This window comes from Glycine soja, chromosome 18, assembly GCF_004193775.1.
Source record: "Glycine soja cultivar W05 chromosome 18, ASM419377v2, whole genome shotgun sequence".
Lineage (NCBI taxonomy): Eukaryota > Viridiplantae > Streptophyta > Magnoliopsida > Fabales > Fabaceae > Glycine > Glycine soja.
This window is the reverse complement of record NC_041019.1, coordinates 20,547,250-20,565,081: the sequence shown is the minus strand read 5'-3', so window position 1 is coordinate 20,565,081 and position 17,832 is coordinate 20,547,250. Positions and strand designations below refer to the sequence as shown.

Genomic DNA, 17,832 nt, shown 5'->3' with positions numbered 1-17,832 from the left:
GCACTCCTGAAGCTATGTACTTTGGAGTATTCTTCTGATAAGGTGCAAAAAACAGCATTTTGAGTGTTCGAGTTGAGTAGAAATTTCTACATCAACAAAAAATAAATTCAAGCATAAAGGTAGTGTGAACATGTTTTCATCAGTGGCATGACAATCATTGTCTATTAAAATATTATTAAGTTATCATTTTATTACTTGAAACAATGTCTATCTCGACACTGAATAATAGCTCCAATTAATAGTTCTTTTTTATTTAAATAAATTGAGAAAGTCTCATTGTGCAAATTATATGAAGAGAATTTTAATTTTCACGTTGTTTGGATATGTGGGGTGAAAATAGTGTCTAAAGAAAAGCTACATATTAAAATCGATATCTATGGAAACCCAAACTCTAGTTTGTCATCAAGGTATAAAAAAACTTAAACCATAATGATGATGTAGCCATACATATTCACTACTTATTGCATAAAGAACATCTACCTAAATTACTTTACCTCAAAAAAATGAAAAAAAAATGTCTTAAGAAGGAAGCAAACCATATTTTCCACATTAAGTAGATATTTAGGGTCTGTAAGTAGATATTATATAACTAAAAAATATACAAAATATTTATCTTGTAGGGAATTGCAAACTCTTGTTTTCTGCGAGAGCAAAAACAATCCCCAAATGATGATATTGTTGTAAACACCAAATTTTGTACATAGATTATTTACCTAAAAGAAGTTGTTTTATCATCAGCATATAAAACAACAAAAAAACTATTTAGAAAATGTAGAATTGGAATATCAAAAATGGCTAAGGATCCTACTAAATCCATTAATGTTGGTGAAGAACCCAATCAAGTTTTTCCTATAAGGCAAGAATGACTTTCGCTTATTGGTTTCCTTTCTCTTTTTATTCATCACATAAAACTTCTCGTGAGGTGACAAGGTTGTTTTGCATTTCCCATCTTTTCCTCTTTTTGAAACATTACTTTCTTCCTTTGCCTCAATGGACTTCATTGGCATTGACCCCAAAGGATTCAAGAGAACAAAAGTGTGTTTGCCATCACTGTTGCTTCGAAGCTTCGTGCTTTTGGGCAGTCTACATGTGTTTGAGAAACCCATGGATTTGCTCTTCTTGCATTTGTTGTTCGATGTCTCAACTTCAACTGTTGCCATTTTTTGTGAATTCCCATTGCACGATTCTTCCAATGTACCTTTTGATTGTGAGAAAAAATTGTTGAGTTGTTCACCAACAAAGAGCTTCTTCAATGGTGGTTGAAGAGCTACGGTGTCATTGTCTTCTTCGATGGTAAAACCAACTGAATGGTCAGAAGTAGTAGATGTTAAACGGATCTTGCCATTGTCAAGTATCTCATCAGCAAATGTAAGTATTCCTTGAGTACTGAAGCATGCAAAAATGAACTCTTGTTGTTCTTCAAAATTTTCTTCGTTGTCAATTTGGATTTCATTTTCACCAATGAAATTTTGGTTGAGCTTCAAAGAAATGGGAGCAACGTCTTTAGACTTGTGAAATGAAGGGGGCATTCGGAGAATAGATAGAGCTTGCATTTTCAATTGCATAACGCTTGAGGTTTCATTTTGCATGTTGTTCATGTTTTTAATTAAAGTTATTGAATGTCCAATGAGGTGAAATGAAATGATAATAAAATTAGAAATGGGAGTTATTTATACATGTGCTATAATGTGAGGTTATTTTTTCTGTTAAAATGGCATTAAGATGGTTATCGGATTTCAAGGAGGTGGTTGGGAAGGGAAGGTGAGGAGAAGCATAGCGGCGGTTGGCGGGTTATCCTTTATGTTAGTTAGGTAGCATTATTTTAACATTAATTTTGTTTATATAAAAATAGATTAAAGTTTGTTGTAAATTATTTTCTTTGTTTTCCTCACTTTGCAATGGTTTTGCATGTTACTAACCCACACTTACAAATTACAACAACAACCTAACCAAAAGTATAACTTTCTATAATTTGTTAACTCCCTTGTTGCTTCTCACTAGGGATGTCCGTTGAAAGTTTTGTTCTCAATTATAATCTTTCACGTTAAATTTTCATATTAAAGATACGACTATAAGAAAAATGTAGGTTGAATTAACAATAAAAAATAATAAAAAATTATATTTGTTCATAATATTAATGTGAAAATTTGCAAATTTATGGAAAATATATGTTTACAATATAAAATTGGATTTTTTTTATATAAATTGTTTAAAACTATGAGCAACATTAACTATTTATAATCAAGTTATCTGTGAAACTTTAACTAAATGTTAAAAGAAGTCATTCTTTCATTATATATTAACAGAAAAAAGAAATCCAGTAGTAACATAACTTGGTCCATTTGGCTTCTTGGTTGTTTCTCCTTAAGCATGCCCATTGCAATGTTTCCTATTTATATATCTACTCTAACATAGTGTTTAAAAATAAAAAATTAATGATATGCATATTCCACTAATAACATGAGGATAACATATTCTAGGTGATCAAATATTATAATCAGAACGCTTTTCAGAAAATTAAAATTGTATTTCGAAACAAAAAAGTTTGCAAAGTTTATCCAAAATAATTTAATATTTAAAAGGTTGAATATTTATATATAACCGATATGTATTTTTAAATTAATATTTTCAAAAAGTCATTATTGAATTCAAATTTCAAACCTATTGGAATTGGGTGAGTAGATTAATAAAAATAATTATAATAGTAACAATAATAAATAAAATTGTTTAAATTAGATTGAGTAAAGAAATCCAAAGAAAAAATTTATATTGAAATTGTTTTGCACATGAACAAAAAATAAATTCTAAGTATAAAGTTAGTGTGAACATGTTTTCACCAATGGCATGTCAATCATTGTCAATTCAAATTTAATTAAGTTATCGTTTTATTACTTGAAACAGTGTCTATCTCGACACTTAATAATAGCTCTATTTAATAGTTTGTGTTTCTTTAAATAAACTGAGAAAGTCTCATTGTACAAATTATATGAAAAGGCATTTTAATTTTCACGTTCTTTGGAAATGTGAGGTGTAAAATATTGTCTAAAGAAAAGCTACACAGTAAAATTGATATTAATGGAAACCGAAACTCTAGTTTGTCATCAAGGTAAAAAAAAAACACTTAAACTATAATGATTATGTAACCACACATTCGCTACATAGCACATAGAGAACATCTACCTAAATTACTTTACATTTAAAAAATGAAAGAAAAAAAAAATCTTACGAGGGAACCAAACCATATTTTCCACATTAAGTAGATATTTAGGGTATGTAAGTAGATATGATATAACAAAAATTATACAAAATATTTATCTTGTAGGGAATTGCAGGCTCTTGTTTTCTACAAGAGCAAAAAGAATCCCCAAGCAATGATATTGTTGTAAAAACAAAAATTTGTACAAAGATTATTTACCTAAAAAAACTTGTTTTATCATGAGCATATAAAACAACAACAACAAAACTATAGAGAAAATGTAGAATAGGAATATTAAAAAGAACTAAGGATCATACTAAATCCATTAACGATGACAAAGACCCCAATCAAGTTTTGCCTATAAGGTAAGAATGACTTTCTCTTATAGGTTTCCTTACTCTTTTTATTCATCATGTAAAGCTTCTCTTGAGGTGACAAAGTTGTTTTGCATTTCCCACTGTTTCCTCTTTTTGAAACATTACTTTCTTCCTTTGCCACAATGGACTTCATTGGCATTGACCCCAAAGGATTCAAGAGAACAAAAGTGTGTTTGCCATCAATGTTGCTTCGAAGCTTCATGCTTTTGTGCAGTCTTCATGTGTTTGAGAAATCCATGGATTTGCTCTTCTTGCATTTGTTGTTCAATGTCTCAACTTCAACCGTTGTCATTTTTTGTGAAGTCTCATTGTACGTTTCTTTCGATGTACCTTTTGATTGTGAGAAAAAATCATTGAGTTGCTCAACAACAAAAAGCTTCTTCAGTGGTGGTTAAAGAGGTAAATTGTCAGTCTTGTTCAGTGGTAAACCCAAGAGAATGATCAAAAGTAGATGTTAGATGGATCTTGCCATTGTCAAGTATCTCATCGGCAAATGTAAGTGTTCCTCGAGCACCGAAGCATGCAAAACTGAACCCTTGTTGTTCTTCCAAATTTTCTTCATTGTCAATTTGGATTTTATTTTCACCATTGAAATTTTGGTCAAGCCTCAAAAAAATGGAAGCAACATCATTAGATTTATGAAATGAAGGGGGCATTCGGATAATAGATAGAGCTTGCATTTTCAATTTATTAACGCTTGAGGTTTCATTTTGGATGTTGTTCATGCTTGAAGTTCATGAATGTCCAATGAGGTGAAATGAAATGATAATAAAATTAGAAATGGGAGTTATTTATACATGTGTTATAATGTGAGGTTATTTTTTGCTGTTAAAATGACATTAAGATGGTTATCGGATTTCAAGGAGGTGGTTGGGAAGGGAACGTGAGGAGAAGCATCGCAGCGATTAGCGGGTTATCCTTTATGTTAGTTGGGTAGCATTATTTTAACTTTAATTTTGTTGATGTAAAAGTAGATTAAAGTTTGTTGTAAATTATTTTTCTATTTTTCTCACTTTTCAATGGTTTCACATGTTACTAACCCACACTTACAAATTACAACAACAACAACAAGCTAACCAAAAGTGCAACTTTCTATAATTTGTTAACTTCCTTGTTGCTTCTCACTAGGGATATTCGTTGAAATTTTTGTGCTCAATTATAAGCTTTGACATTAAATTTTCATATGAAAGATACCACTATAAGAAAAATGTAGGTTGAATTAACAATAAAACAAATTATATTTGTTCATAATATTAATGTGAAAATTTGCAAATTTATGGAAAATATATGTTTACAACATAAAATTGGATTTTTTTAATATAAATTGTTTAAAACTATGAGCAACATTAACTATTTATAATCAAGTTATCTGTGAAACTTTAACTAAATGTTAAAAGAAGTCATTCTTTCATTATATATTAACAGGAAAAAAAATCCACAGGAAAAAAAAATCCAGTAGTAACATAACTTGATCTATTTGGCTTCTTGGTTGTTTCTCCTTAAGCATGCCCATTGGAATGTTCCTATTTATATATCTACTCTAACATAGTGTTTAAAAATAAAAAATTAATAATATGCATATTCCACTAATAACATGAGGATAACATATTCCAGGTGGCCAAATATTATACTTCGCACTACTACATATATTACATTTTACGACACAGTAACTACCATAGTTACTGAGAAACGTCGTTGAAGAATACGCGGTGGCATTCCTGTAATTTTAATGATTGCATACGACGATGGTTGTTAAATAACCGTTTTAGAAAGTGAGTATGAATGATTTCAGCGACGTGTTGAGAAAGACCGTCGTAGTTATATGAAGTTACAAAGACGGGTTTATCCTTTTGATCGTCTTTGAATATTCTACTTTTTAATTTCCCAAAAATATTAATATTTAATTAGCACAGCATCCACCACCGCAAAAATCACACGCTCCCTTGGCCCCTCCCCTCTCTCACATCACATCCAATGCCGCCAGCAATCCTAGGGTTCCGGTGACAATGCTCCCCTACGCTTCCATCTCGAAGGTCGCGGCGGTGTTGGGCTGCAACATCACCTTCGCGGAGACCCTCTGATTCAACTACTTTGCCGCCAAGTCCGATTACTTCCTCTAGTGCCACAAAATTTTGTTCCTCTTCCTCATCTTATCCCTCATCCCCCTCCCCCTCGTCTTCCGTGAATTCAAGCACTTCTCCTTCGTCTCTTGCCACAAGATCCAACCAAAAGTCCGCTCATCGCTTGCCGAAACCTTCAAGTGCTACAAAGCCGTCATGCACATGTTCGTTCCCCTCACCGTCACCATCATCGTGCTCATCGAGGGAAGAGATTTTTTAATCACTATCTTTTTTCTCATAGAGGATTACACCAATTATTGGTTCCACAGGTTTTTACACAAAAATTGGGGGGACGAGAAGATTCACGGCGTCCACCACGAGTAGCATGCGCCCATTGGATTCGCCGCGCCCTATGCCCACTGGGTTGAGATCTTAATCCTCGGGATTCCCTCCTTTCTTGGACCTACACACCATGGTTCCTGGCCACATTATCACCTTCTCGCTCTGGATAGCCCTGCACAAGATTGAAGGCATTGACACGCACAGCGGGTAACCAAAATCTACTTTCGATCTCTAACAGTGCCTTCCTTGCTTTATTTTTCTTTGATTGTGAACCCCCCATGGGTCCTAGCATCTTTTTCTCACCTTTTTACTCCCTTTTTCTTTTCAAACCTTCATAGCTTTATTCTAATTTTCTGCTGATAAAATGCTTTCCAAGTTTAATAGAAATCTTTTAGCTAATGTGCTATATTTTTTAGGAAGAAATGTGGATTCTCTGCATTCAATTATGTCCATTTCAAGCCCAAACCATTGTTCTATAGGCAACATAAATCTTCTACAATTAGTTCAAATACATAAGAATTGAAAACATATCTAACTTGCATGTAATTGCTAGTACTTCAAAGATAGTGAATGATCTGCTCTATAATTTCTGTGCTCTTAAGTCCTGACTCCTATTACTGATAATCCCTCATACATTGGAAGCAATTTTATTATGTTCTTGATCTGCCATTTATTGTATCTCTTTACAATCCATATTTGCAGAACTTGGTCCATCCGTACACTCTGGATTAACTTCAAGTATGCTCAGTCCTAGTTGAGCTCTCTATGTGAGGTTTTACTTTTACTAATAAATTTCTTAATACTTTTTATATTTCAGAACATTGTTTGATTTTTTTCTTCTCCAGGGTGATGTTCATCATGACATCTTTAGATGGTCAAGCAAGTCTGTTAGAGACCTCATGTAAGTAACTTGCATTAGGAATTTTTCACGTAAAGTAAATGTGTTTCCTCAACTGAAATTATTCAATTGATTAACTGCAGGTATCTTTGTCCTCAAAGGGGTTGCAGAGAAATCAATGGCTATCCTAGAGATTGTTCGTAAGTAAATTCTTAACTCTTGGTTAATGATTTGTGCCTATATATCCTTGCTTTCATCTTAGTTTTAACTGCATGTTCATTGTTCAATATGAGAAAATATTCATTCCAGGTAAAGCTGCAAGTTACATACACTCACTTGAGTTTTTTTTTCTTGATTCATAACCAGATTTGGACAAAATAGCAGCTAGACAACGCAAAATAGTATACTTTGCTTCTTTATCGAATGTTTAGAGATATGTGAATAGCTTTGTGAACAGCTGAAATATGGGCTTTTGGTCCAAAACAATTTATCCTACTTTTGTTTTTGCTTGTCTTTTTTTAGTGCATTTTTTTGGATTGGACTCAATTGGCATGTTTTCATTTTTCTTCTTATTTTTTTTTCTTTCATGCATATGTATTTACTCATTTTAGTTACTGCATAGTATACTAATTACGCATTGGTAAAAATATTAATTGTGGGGAGCTATGCTTAACTTTCTGTGTGTATTACGACATTTAGTTGGGATGCAAGTCGAATGGCTTTGAATTGAAATGGCTTTGAATTGCTTTGGAGGTTAGAATCTTATTGTATACTATATAGTTCTCTCTTACAACATATCACTTTAATAAGCACCATTATTTATGCTATTTAAATTTATTTGTATAACCATGAGATAAATTTATTTTAAGGCAGTGATTAAGTTAACAAATTCTTGTGCTATTTAAATTTTTCTTTGAACCATACTCCTGTTCTTTCCCTTATTTTGCTCTCGTGGCCTTTGAGGCTGGTGGAATTCTTAGGCTTTTGTTCTATGTCTTGGCTTCCCCTATTGTTGTCTTGCTCTATTACTTCATCTCTGAGTCCGCAGGCATTCAAGGACAGGTTCTCATCTTTTTCTTTTCTGTTGATGATTTTTAGATGATTTCTTTTTTCCCGTAAATACTTATCAGAGAACAAAATTAGAAGATAAACTATATTGAGTTTTTCATGATAAAATCAACTCATATAATTTTATTTTTGAAGATACAGAAAGAATGGACAAGCCAACGTACATGACGTGCGAGCAAGGGTTCAAGCTCGTGACTTACTTGTTAGTTACGTGAAGTACTCTGCAGATTTATATATATATATATATATATATATATATATATATATATATATAGTGTTTATTTAGCCGAAATAGAAAATTTATGCTAGTTTTTAACACAAACTTTTATTAAGTGGGATATCAAAATACAATATCTAATTAGAGCCAACATTAATTAAAAATACTTAATTACAAAATTATTTCAATTTTATCTAGTTTCAATTGAATTTCTCCTTTTATTATTGATCAGGATTTTTTAATTTTTGGACTTTGGATAATTTTGTTATTGTGTAGTTGGATGAGCTGAGGCAAATATATGAGGAACAGCCGGAATTTTTGGAAGAGGTGACTTTTGGTGTAAATATTAATTGAGTAGAAAAATTATATATATTTTCTTCATGATACATCTTTTGCAGGTTTCATCATTGCAACTTTCTTATACATTAAGCCATGGGAGTATTATAAATACTTTGTTTTATAGAAAATGCTCCTTTTTAATTGGTATACTACCATTGGATCTTACGTTTAGTTCTAATTTCTCTTGCATAGTTTGTGGAAATTTCAAATTTGCATGGCATAGTTTGTTAGCTGGATAGTACTTCAAGCCTTTTTCTTCACTTCGCTGCATGCAGACCTTTTTATCTTAAATTCATATACATTGTTAATATACTAATGATTGATGACATTGTAAGCCCATGCTAACCGTAAGTCCATAAGCCCACTTAACTTAATATTTCTAAAATAAATATCCAAGCAAGTTTTTATTTTCATTTTCCCATCTCTTTCACTGTTTTTTGTTTTCTCACCACAAAATTTTTACATTCATTCGTATATGACTAGATGTGGAATGCATGTGGCATATACTCATATCACATGACTTGTCCTGTTCTCCTTTTGCCTCTGTATTATGTTTTGTTCATTTCTTTCTCTCTAATTCTTTTTTTTTCTTCTTATTTTCTATTTTAAAAATTAACATCTTTGAGTTTCTAATGTCTAGCTTCCATGAGTAAAACATATGCATGATTCTATTTGATTAAAGCTTCTTTTTTATGAATTATGACTAACAGAAACTGCACAAGGCTGGAAATACCAAAGTTCTTTGTATTATTATTGTGGTTTCACTAACAGAAACTTATTGAACCTGCAGTACTATATTTCCCGCCAAAGTTCTTTGTATTATTATTGTGATTTCACATAGCATCATTGTTTCTCCTAACTAGTAAATTACTTGATACAGGGCCTTCCAGGAGCATATACTGAGGATGCAGTTTTGAATGCATATCCAAAATGTGAGACAGTGTCATGTGAAGACCGAGACTTCATTCAAGGTTTCATATGAAATTTATATTCTTTTATCTTAGTTTCTTATAATAGGATATCATAATTAGTAATTATAAATACTGATTTTAATATTAGATAATAATATTTATTGATTATACATTAGCAATATTGATAATATTGTAATTATAAATACTAATTTTAATATTACATAATAATATTTATTGATTATTATCAATATTGATAATATTGAAAATATAAATTTTGATTATTAATTAACCTACATTTTAATTGTAGGTTATTTAACATTTAACATGGGTTGTGACGTAAGCACGATGTTAAAACACACCTTTTTTGCATCGTTTACGACTACAACACCGATGTAGAAGGTCTAATTTCAACAACGGTTATGATATCAGCAACGATGTAGAAGGTCTAATTTCTACATTGGTGGTCAGGACAACACCGATGTAGAAAACATTGTATTTCTATAATGGTCAATTGAGGACCGATGCTAAAAATTTTAACTTTCAATGACATCATATTCAAAAATGGTTGACCACCGATGTTGAATGTCGTTTTCGACCGATGTAAAAAGTGTGATTTCTAGCAATGCTGAATGCTTTTAAGGAAATTAAAATTGTATTTTTAAACAAAAAGTTTGCAAAGTTAATCCAAAATAATTTTATATTTATAAGGTTAAATATTTATATATAATCGGTATGTATTTTTAAATTTATATTTTTTAAAAGTCATCATTGTATTCAAATTTCAAACCTATTTTGAAAAAGGAATTGGGTGAGTAGATTAAATAATAATAATTATAATAATTACAATAATAAATAAAATTGTTTAAATTAGATTGAGTAACGAAATCCTAAGAAAAAATTTATGCTTAAATTATTTTGCACATGAACAACAAATATATTCAAGTATAAAGTTAGTTTGGACAGGTTTTCAGTGATGACATATCAATCATTTTCAATTAAATTATTATTAGGTTTTTCGTTCTTTACTTGAAACAATGTCTATCATGACACTAAACAATAGCTCCAATTAATTGTTCTTTTTTCTTTAAATAAACTGAAAATGTCTCATTGAGCAAATTATATGAAAGGCATTTTAATTTTCACGTTGTTTGGATATGTGGGGTGAAAAATAGTGTCTAAAGGAAAGCTACAGAGTAAAATCGATATGTATGGAAACTCACTCTAGTTTGTCATCAAGGTAAAAAAAAACTTAAACTACAATGATGATGTAACCACACATACCTTTCAAATAATCCATTAATTTTACTTTAAACAAAGAGATATACTCATTTATTATTAATGTTAACTCAAATATTAAAAAAGGTAGTGGAAATTTTTGTTGAAAATAAAAAGTTTTAAGTTAAATTCAAAGGACATTATTTGATCTTTAAATCGTGCGAGTTAAAATGTAGTATCTGTTTAACGCATTAAAACTTGAGGCAACAAGTAAATAGGAATAGAAATAAATCATACATGCTTAGAGAAGAAATAGATTAAGATAAACCAGTGAACCTCCATGGTCACAAAATATAATAATAGCAATAAGTATTATATGGCAAAAAAGTTAACAGAAAATGTATCTCTCAAATGGACCAGGGAGTGACATTTGAAAAAGAGGATGGTACTCACAAACCAAGATGGGGGGTGAATTAGTTTTCAAAACAAAATGAACTTTTAAAATCGGAGTTACAAAAATTTATTTTGCACAGATCATATCACAAAACTTTCATAAATTGAACTTAATTAATATTGAATCAATCCACCATTTACACAAGATCCTTGTTAAAAATGAGAAAGAAAGATAAGATCAAGAGAAGAAGTACACAACCTTTTTGGTTCACTCTCTATCGCTAGAGAAGCTAATCCAATTATCTAATACAAACCCAAATTAGATTTCCACTATGCATATAGAATTCTTATAGGCAATCTCAGTTCTCACCGAGAAAAAGAGACTCAGGCACCCAACACTAGGGTCCTCTGTGAATAAGAGCCTAAGAGAAACCTACCCTTAGCCTAAACTAGAAACACCTATTCTAGTATGCCTTCAGAAATTCATGCACAAACAAGAAATGTGTAAAACCATACATGAAAAACTAGAGTTAAAGATAAACACAACCTGATCAATCCATTATGCAAAACCTTGCTTGACTAAATAAGGTGGCTTCTTGAACTCAAAAAAAGTAACATAACTCACTTATCACAAAAGATCTTCACAATCAAAAGATTTGAAGTTGTGAGTTACTATTTATACGCACTTTTCTTCTCTTCTTTCCTTAACTAATAACAACACATGATCCTAGCTCAAGCAGAAGCTTATTTCGTTGTGTTTTTGTAGTGTTTAGGAGAGAACACAAGGTGGTTATTTATAGAGAAAATAGTTATAACTGCCTGTAATCGATTAAATCTATAAGGTAATCAATTAATTCAATGAAGTAATCGATTAGATTATCTTTTTAATCGATTAAAGTGTTATTCCCAAAAACTGGAAACAACTCAAGAACAATGTAATCGATTAGATACTCAAAGTAATTGATTAAAGTGTTCTTGTTCACTTCTAAAACACTTATAGAAAGAGAAGTAATCGATTATATCTCATGATAACCGAGTAAAGCAGAGACTCCTAAATAAATCAATCATTGTCTAAAAAAAAACTATGTAATCGATTACGATAAGGCTATAATCAATTAAACCGATACGAGACATAACTTTGCAAGCTTGAAACAACTTGTGTAACCGATTACGATAAGGTTGTAATCGATTAAAATAAAGAGTTTTGCCTTCTGAAGAAATTTTCTTCTCACTCACACATGGTGATGCATAATGCACAAAAGATATAATATGGATTGAGATGCAACACTCAAAATAACAACCAATACAAATGCCACTCAAGAGAGTTGGGCATGTAAAAGATGAGAAAACTTCTTCAAGCTTTTCTTCAAGCTTCAAGCTTAAGTCTTCATGTTGCTCCCCCTATCTCTAACAACATTAACAACCCAAAATAATAATGTAAATAGTAATGATTGATAATTACAAAAGGTCTGAGCCTAGGTCTACCCATCTCCAAAATACATATATAAGGGTAAAACCTAAAAACTTAGAGCAATCATCTATACCGAAGTCCTAAAGTTAGCCATATCCACAAAAAGAATCAATCAAATCAGATGCAAGAAGGCCTCCTAGTAAGACTCCTCAAATGAATCCTGTAAGGAATCCTCCTCCATGATCTCAGGCTCTGTGGCAGGGTCCTCCTTGTCCATAAATGGATCCTCCTCGTATGATGTATCCTCCTCTGAATCCTCTCCCTCGTTCTCTGACACAAGATCCACCTCAGGTAGTACCCAAGCCTCAGGCAACATCGAATGAGGATACATTAGAGTGGGAGAGGCGGTATCAGTATCCTTGGATGAGGAGTCAAAATCAGCAAAAGACATTGCAATGTCAGTAGACGACAAAAGGGACTCGAATGGAATGACCACCTCCAACACGGGTGTTGCAAAGCGATAGTAGGACGGTGTAGGCTGGGTCCATGAAAAGCAAAATTCAATAATATGAATCTCATCTCCTGGTACATCTGGCATATGACGACAACGTTATAATCCGGAGAAGTGATCCACATAGAGCATGTCACTGTGTTCCTACTTGGTCTCCATAGCATCAATGTAGAATAAGGGAGGCGGCGCCAGGCTCGTCATCTGGTCTTGAAAATGGTAATAAAGGAATGAGTACACCATCGATTTCGGAACCAAAAACACAGATGTTAAATTCCACACGTAACCTAACAACCATCATGTGCGGTCAACTAGCAAGTAACACTCACGACATCCTATTCCGCATTCTACGACTACACTGTTCTTACCTTGGGCCCAACACTACCACTAAGCACCCAGGCCTTCGTGATCTTATGCAACATATGGATGAAAATTGGGAGGACACATCACATGCGGTTACATGACATGACACTCTCACTAGCAATGGATACAGCTCCACTATAGTCCGGAATGCCAACTATGGCTGGTGAGTCCCCCATACTAACTGAGAATAAGACCCTTAGTCGGGTTATCACCACTCAACAATTCCTCAGGTTCCTTTGGACCAATTGAATCCCCTAGTGTACCTACTATGTGTCATCCATCCTCACTTAACGAATCCTCACTCATTCTTTATGATGAGCAATGTGAACGACGGTTGCGTTGGTACTTGTGACTAGACATTAAAGGATGTATTTCCACTAAGTTAAGGGTCATGCCCCACTCTCGACACAACATTCACTCTAGTTCTAACACAATATCCGGCATTGTTTTCCATCCTTTCCTTGTAATGCATGTTGATCCTTATGTAGTTCCCGATTGCAAGTATCCTCAATCATGCACACACACAAACATAGTAAGAGAGGAAGGGAATTAATCCTCTTCCCTTTCTAGGGTCATCATCAAAATGTCCACTTAAGTGGACATTACCACTTGTACATCCATCACTATCAAACCAATAGTTAATCCATCACAAGACATCCAAGTACAATTTGTTGAGGGTCAAACACCCTTGGACCCAATCCTAAAGCACAAAAATTCAAGATCAATATCATAATAATCAATATCATGCAACATGCCTTTCCAAGTGGTCACACTCACTTGGTCTCACATATTTAATCATAGAAATTCCACATAATAATAATCAATCAAAGCAAACAATTAATTCCAAAAGCTATATCATGATTTTCATACAATTCTACACATACAAACACTTTCTCATTTGGAATTGTGCCTAATCACCCACTTTTAAAAACATTTCAATTGATGAAGAAATCCAATTAAGGCAAACCATATAAGTTTTTCAAGGTTTTAGGATGTAAGGAATTTAATTTTGGACTCAATCCTCCAATTCCACTCCCATTTGGTCAGATTTTGAAAATGCTCTGCACTTGGCCTCTAAAGTTCACAAACTTGTTTCCTAAATTCCAAGAGTTGTAGAAATCCATTTCATACAAATTTTATATCAAACCCTGTGTTTTTAAATATGAGTAACTCTATTACATGGTCAAAATCTATAGAAAACAAGCCCATATGCACACATCGTTCAAAACAGTGAAGGTGCTAAAAGAGCACAAAACTTGAAATCATGGTTCCATAGACTATACTAACTCAAATGGGGTGTACTTTATGTCTAGCCCTAGGTTCTTGTACCTAATAAGGTCAATTATGAGGTCCATTTCAACAGATTCGAACCCCAAATTCAAAAGCTACAAAAATAGAGCATGAAAATCATATATATTGCCCTAACTTGAAAATTAATTTCCCAAGGCTACACAAATCCAAATGAGGCAATCATATATGATTTCCTAGGTTTTAGGGATTAAGGAACTCAAATTCGAACCCATAATTCATAAATTCAATTCGTAGCATTCACAGTACCACAATTACAAAGTTACGGGATTTGTGTTAAACATACAAAATCATCATATAAATGAAGTTCTAGTGCCTAGCAACATAGTATGGGTCCTAAGAAATGAAATACTCCTCTCTTACCTCTTTTTTGACTCAATGAAGCAAAGAAAAGAGTGTGGATTGAGCTAGAAACTTAAATCCTTCCTAGTCATGAAAATGGAGGATGAAAGAGAAGGAGATGTGCAATCAAGCTTCAAGGGAAGAAGAAAATGGAGATGGGCATGAGAAGAGGGACTCATCTATACCTCCAAGGACTTGAGCTTCCAACAATGGATGAAGAGAAGAAATAAAAAGCAAAGTACTCCCTCTCTCACTCTCCTTGGACAACCAACACACAACAAGAGAGGGGGTTGGGTTGCTTTCTCTTTAATAGAGGGAGAGTTAGGTTTAGAGGAGGTCCTACATATGGGTCTCCTAGGTTTTTTCCTCTCTTTTTCCTATTCAAACTAACTACACTTAACAACGACTTAAACTCTCAATTAATCCCTAATTAATTCTCACTTCTAAATTAATTCTAGAATGATAAGTTCATTTATTAATCTCTTTTATTAATCTTGACAAAAATAATTGAAGTGAATGAGAAATTAATTCTCATCCTCCTCAATCATTTAAACTAATTGTTTATCACATCTAGACATATTCAAGTTCTAAACTTCCATGAATCAGTCTAAATCTCTCACATTAGCCTAAAAGACTTTAATTAGTAAATTGTCATTAATGAAGAATTCCCTTACTTTGACTTTCTAAATTGCAATTGACTTTTGCTAATTGATGGTTTGACCAAGGGTTTTTACGTGTAAACTACTTATTTCTAGACTTAGAACTTAAATCTAAGTCACTTAATTATCTAATGACGGTTATGTCTCTTATATGCATAATTTGGTCACCAAGAATAATCCTAACACACTACATATCAAACAAACACAGTTTACTTCTACACAAAACCTCCCAATCTAAGAAAATTGGGATGTTATAACATCTACATAAATTACTTTGCTTTAAAAAAAATGGAAAAAAATGTCTTACATATTTTCCACATTAAGTAGATATTTAGGGTTTGTAAGTAGATATGATATAACTAAAAATTACACAAAATATTTATCTCCTAGGGAATTGCAAACTCTTGTTTTCTTCTAAAGCAAAAAAAAATCCTCAAACAATGATATTGTTGTAAACACCAAATTTTGTACATGGATTATTTACCAAAAAAATTGTTTTATCATGAGCAAATAAAACAATCCAAAACTAGTGAAAAAATGTAGAATTGGGATATCAAAAAGTACTAAGGATCCTACTAAATCCATTAATGTTGACGCAGATCCCAATCAACTTTTTCCTATAAGGCAAGAATGTCTTTCCTTTCTCTTTTTATTCATCATGTAAAGCTTCTCCTGAGGTGACAAAGTTGTTTTGCATTTCCCACCCTTTATTCTTTTTGAAACAACAATTTTTACTTTGCCTCATTGGACTTAATTGGCATTGACCCCAAAGGATTCAAGAGAACAAAAGCATCCTTGCCATTACTGTTTCTTCAAAGCTTCGTGTTTTTCCATAGTCTCCATGTGTTTGAGAAATCCATGAATTTTCTCTTCTTGCATTTATTGTTCAATGTCTCAACTTCAGCCATTTTCATTTTTTGTGAAGTCTTGTTGCATGATTCTTTCAATGTACCTTTTGATTGTGAGGAAAAGTGGTTGAGTTGATCAACAACAAAGAGCTTCTTCGGTGATAGTTGAAGAGGCAAGGTGTTTTTGTCCTGTGCAGTGGATTTTTTTTATATAAATTGTTTAAAACTGAGGAAAATTAATTATATATAATCAACTTATATGTGAAACTTTGATTAAATGTTAAAAGAAGTGATTCATTATTTACTAGCACAAAAAAATAGTAGTAATAGTGTAAGAAGGGCAACAGTGTAACGTGATCCATTTGACTTCGTGGTTACTTGTTTTTAAGCATGTTAATTGGAATGTTTCCTTTTTTTCACCAAATGTATTCTATTTATATACTATTTGAACATACTAAATGAAAAGAAAAATTACTATTATGGTATTCCACTAATAACTTAAGGTTGATATATTTCAAGTGGTCAAACATTATAATCTCATTGCTTTCAAGAAATTAAAATTGTATTTAGAATGAAAATGTTTGAAATTTTTATCCAAAATATTAACATAGTTTTTTTAGTGAAATATTTAAATAGTTGAAAGGTTATTTATATATAACCTAAAATCGTTGTTTAAATGAAATTAATAGAACTTGCTGTACAAATTAGTCGCACCATTATTTTCATGTTATCTATAAATTCAATAAGAATTTGTGGCTTTTCCTCATTATTTATTTATTTTTAAGTGTGATTATGGATATGTCTCTACACAGAGCAAGAATGAATCTTTTTAAATTTTCTCCATTATGCAATTGGTAATGGAACCTCCCTTGGCATCTGAAACAATTATCTATTTTTGACATCAATGACACATTAGTAGAACTCTAATTAGATAGTAGTAGTCGTCTTTCTGGTTATATTTTTTTTTTCTTTTGACCAACTCCAGCGAGGTAGTGTCGCATCCCTTTGCCACCACCGCCATCGATGTGACCCTATGGTAGTCTTGCACCGCCAAGCCCTGCGCCCGATGGTGTTAGGAGCCGCGCCTCTTCCATGGACGTGTCTCTCCTTTGTTGCGCTGTGAAGGTACTACTAATGCACCTAGGGTTTTATAGTAAAATTTATATTATTTTGTCCAATACATAAACACATCAAATAAGATATAACACAAAATTACTTGTATGCGTATTCTAAAAAAGTTATTCTGTAACTCAGCTACTTATTCAGTATTGTTGTGTCTGTCTTATCTTTTTAACAAATGAAACGTACTCTAAAGTTTATAAAACATGTTACATATCTCATTATTGACGGGCACACTATTTGCTTTCACAAAAAAAGTACACATAAATTGTACCGTGCAAGCAATTCAACAACAATATATGTACCCAAATATTCTTG

At 32.3% G+C, this 17,832-nt stretch overlaps 1 protein-coding gene and 1 pseudogene across 1 annotated transcript; one reads left to right on the top strand and one right to left on the bottom strand.

Moving 5' to 3' along the window:
• Positions 1 to 785: 785 nt before the first annotated feature.
• LOC114397078 lies at positions 786 to 1,598 on the bottom strand. Its single transcript, XM_028359202.1, has one exon. It carries the CDS (start codon positions 1,596 to 1,598, stop codon positions 786 to 788), a length of 813 nt encoding a protein of 270 aa, XP_028215003.1.
• A 3,930-nt stretch (positions 1,599 to 5,528) lies between these two features.
• Positions 5,529 to 6,309, top strand: LOC114395328 (annotated as a pseudogene).
• The last annotated feature ends 11,523 nt before the right edge of the window (positions 6,310 to 17,832 follow it).

Bases quoted from the DNA above. Each gene is read 5' to 3' on its own strand.
- LOC114397078 (XM_028359202.1), bottom strand. From the start codon at position 1,598: ATGAACAACATGCAAAATGAAACCTCAAGCGTTATGCAATTGAAAATG.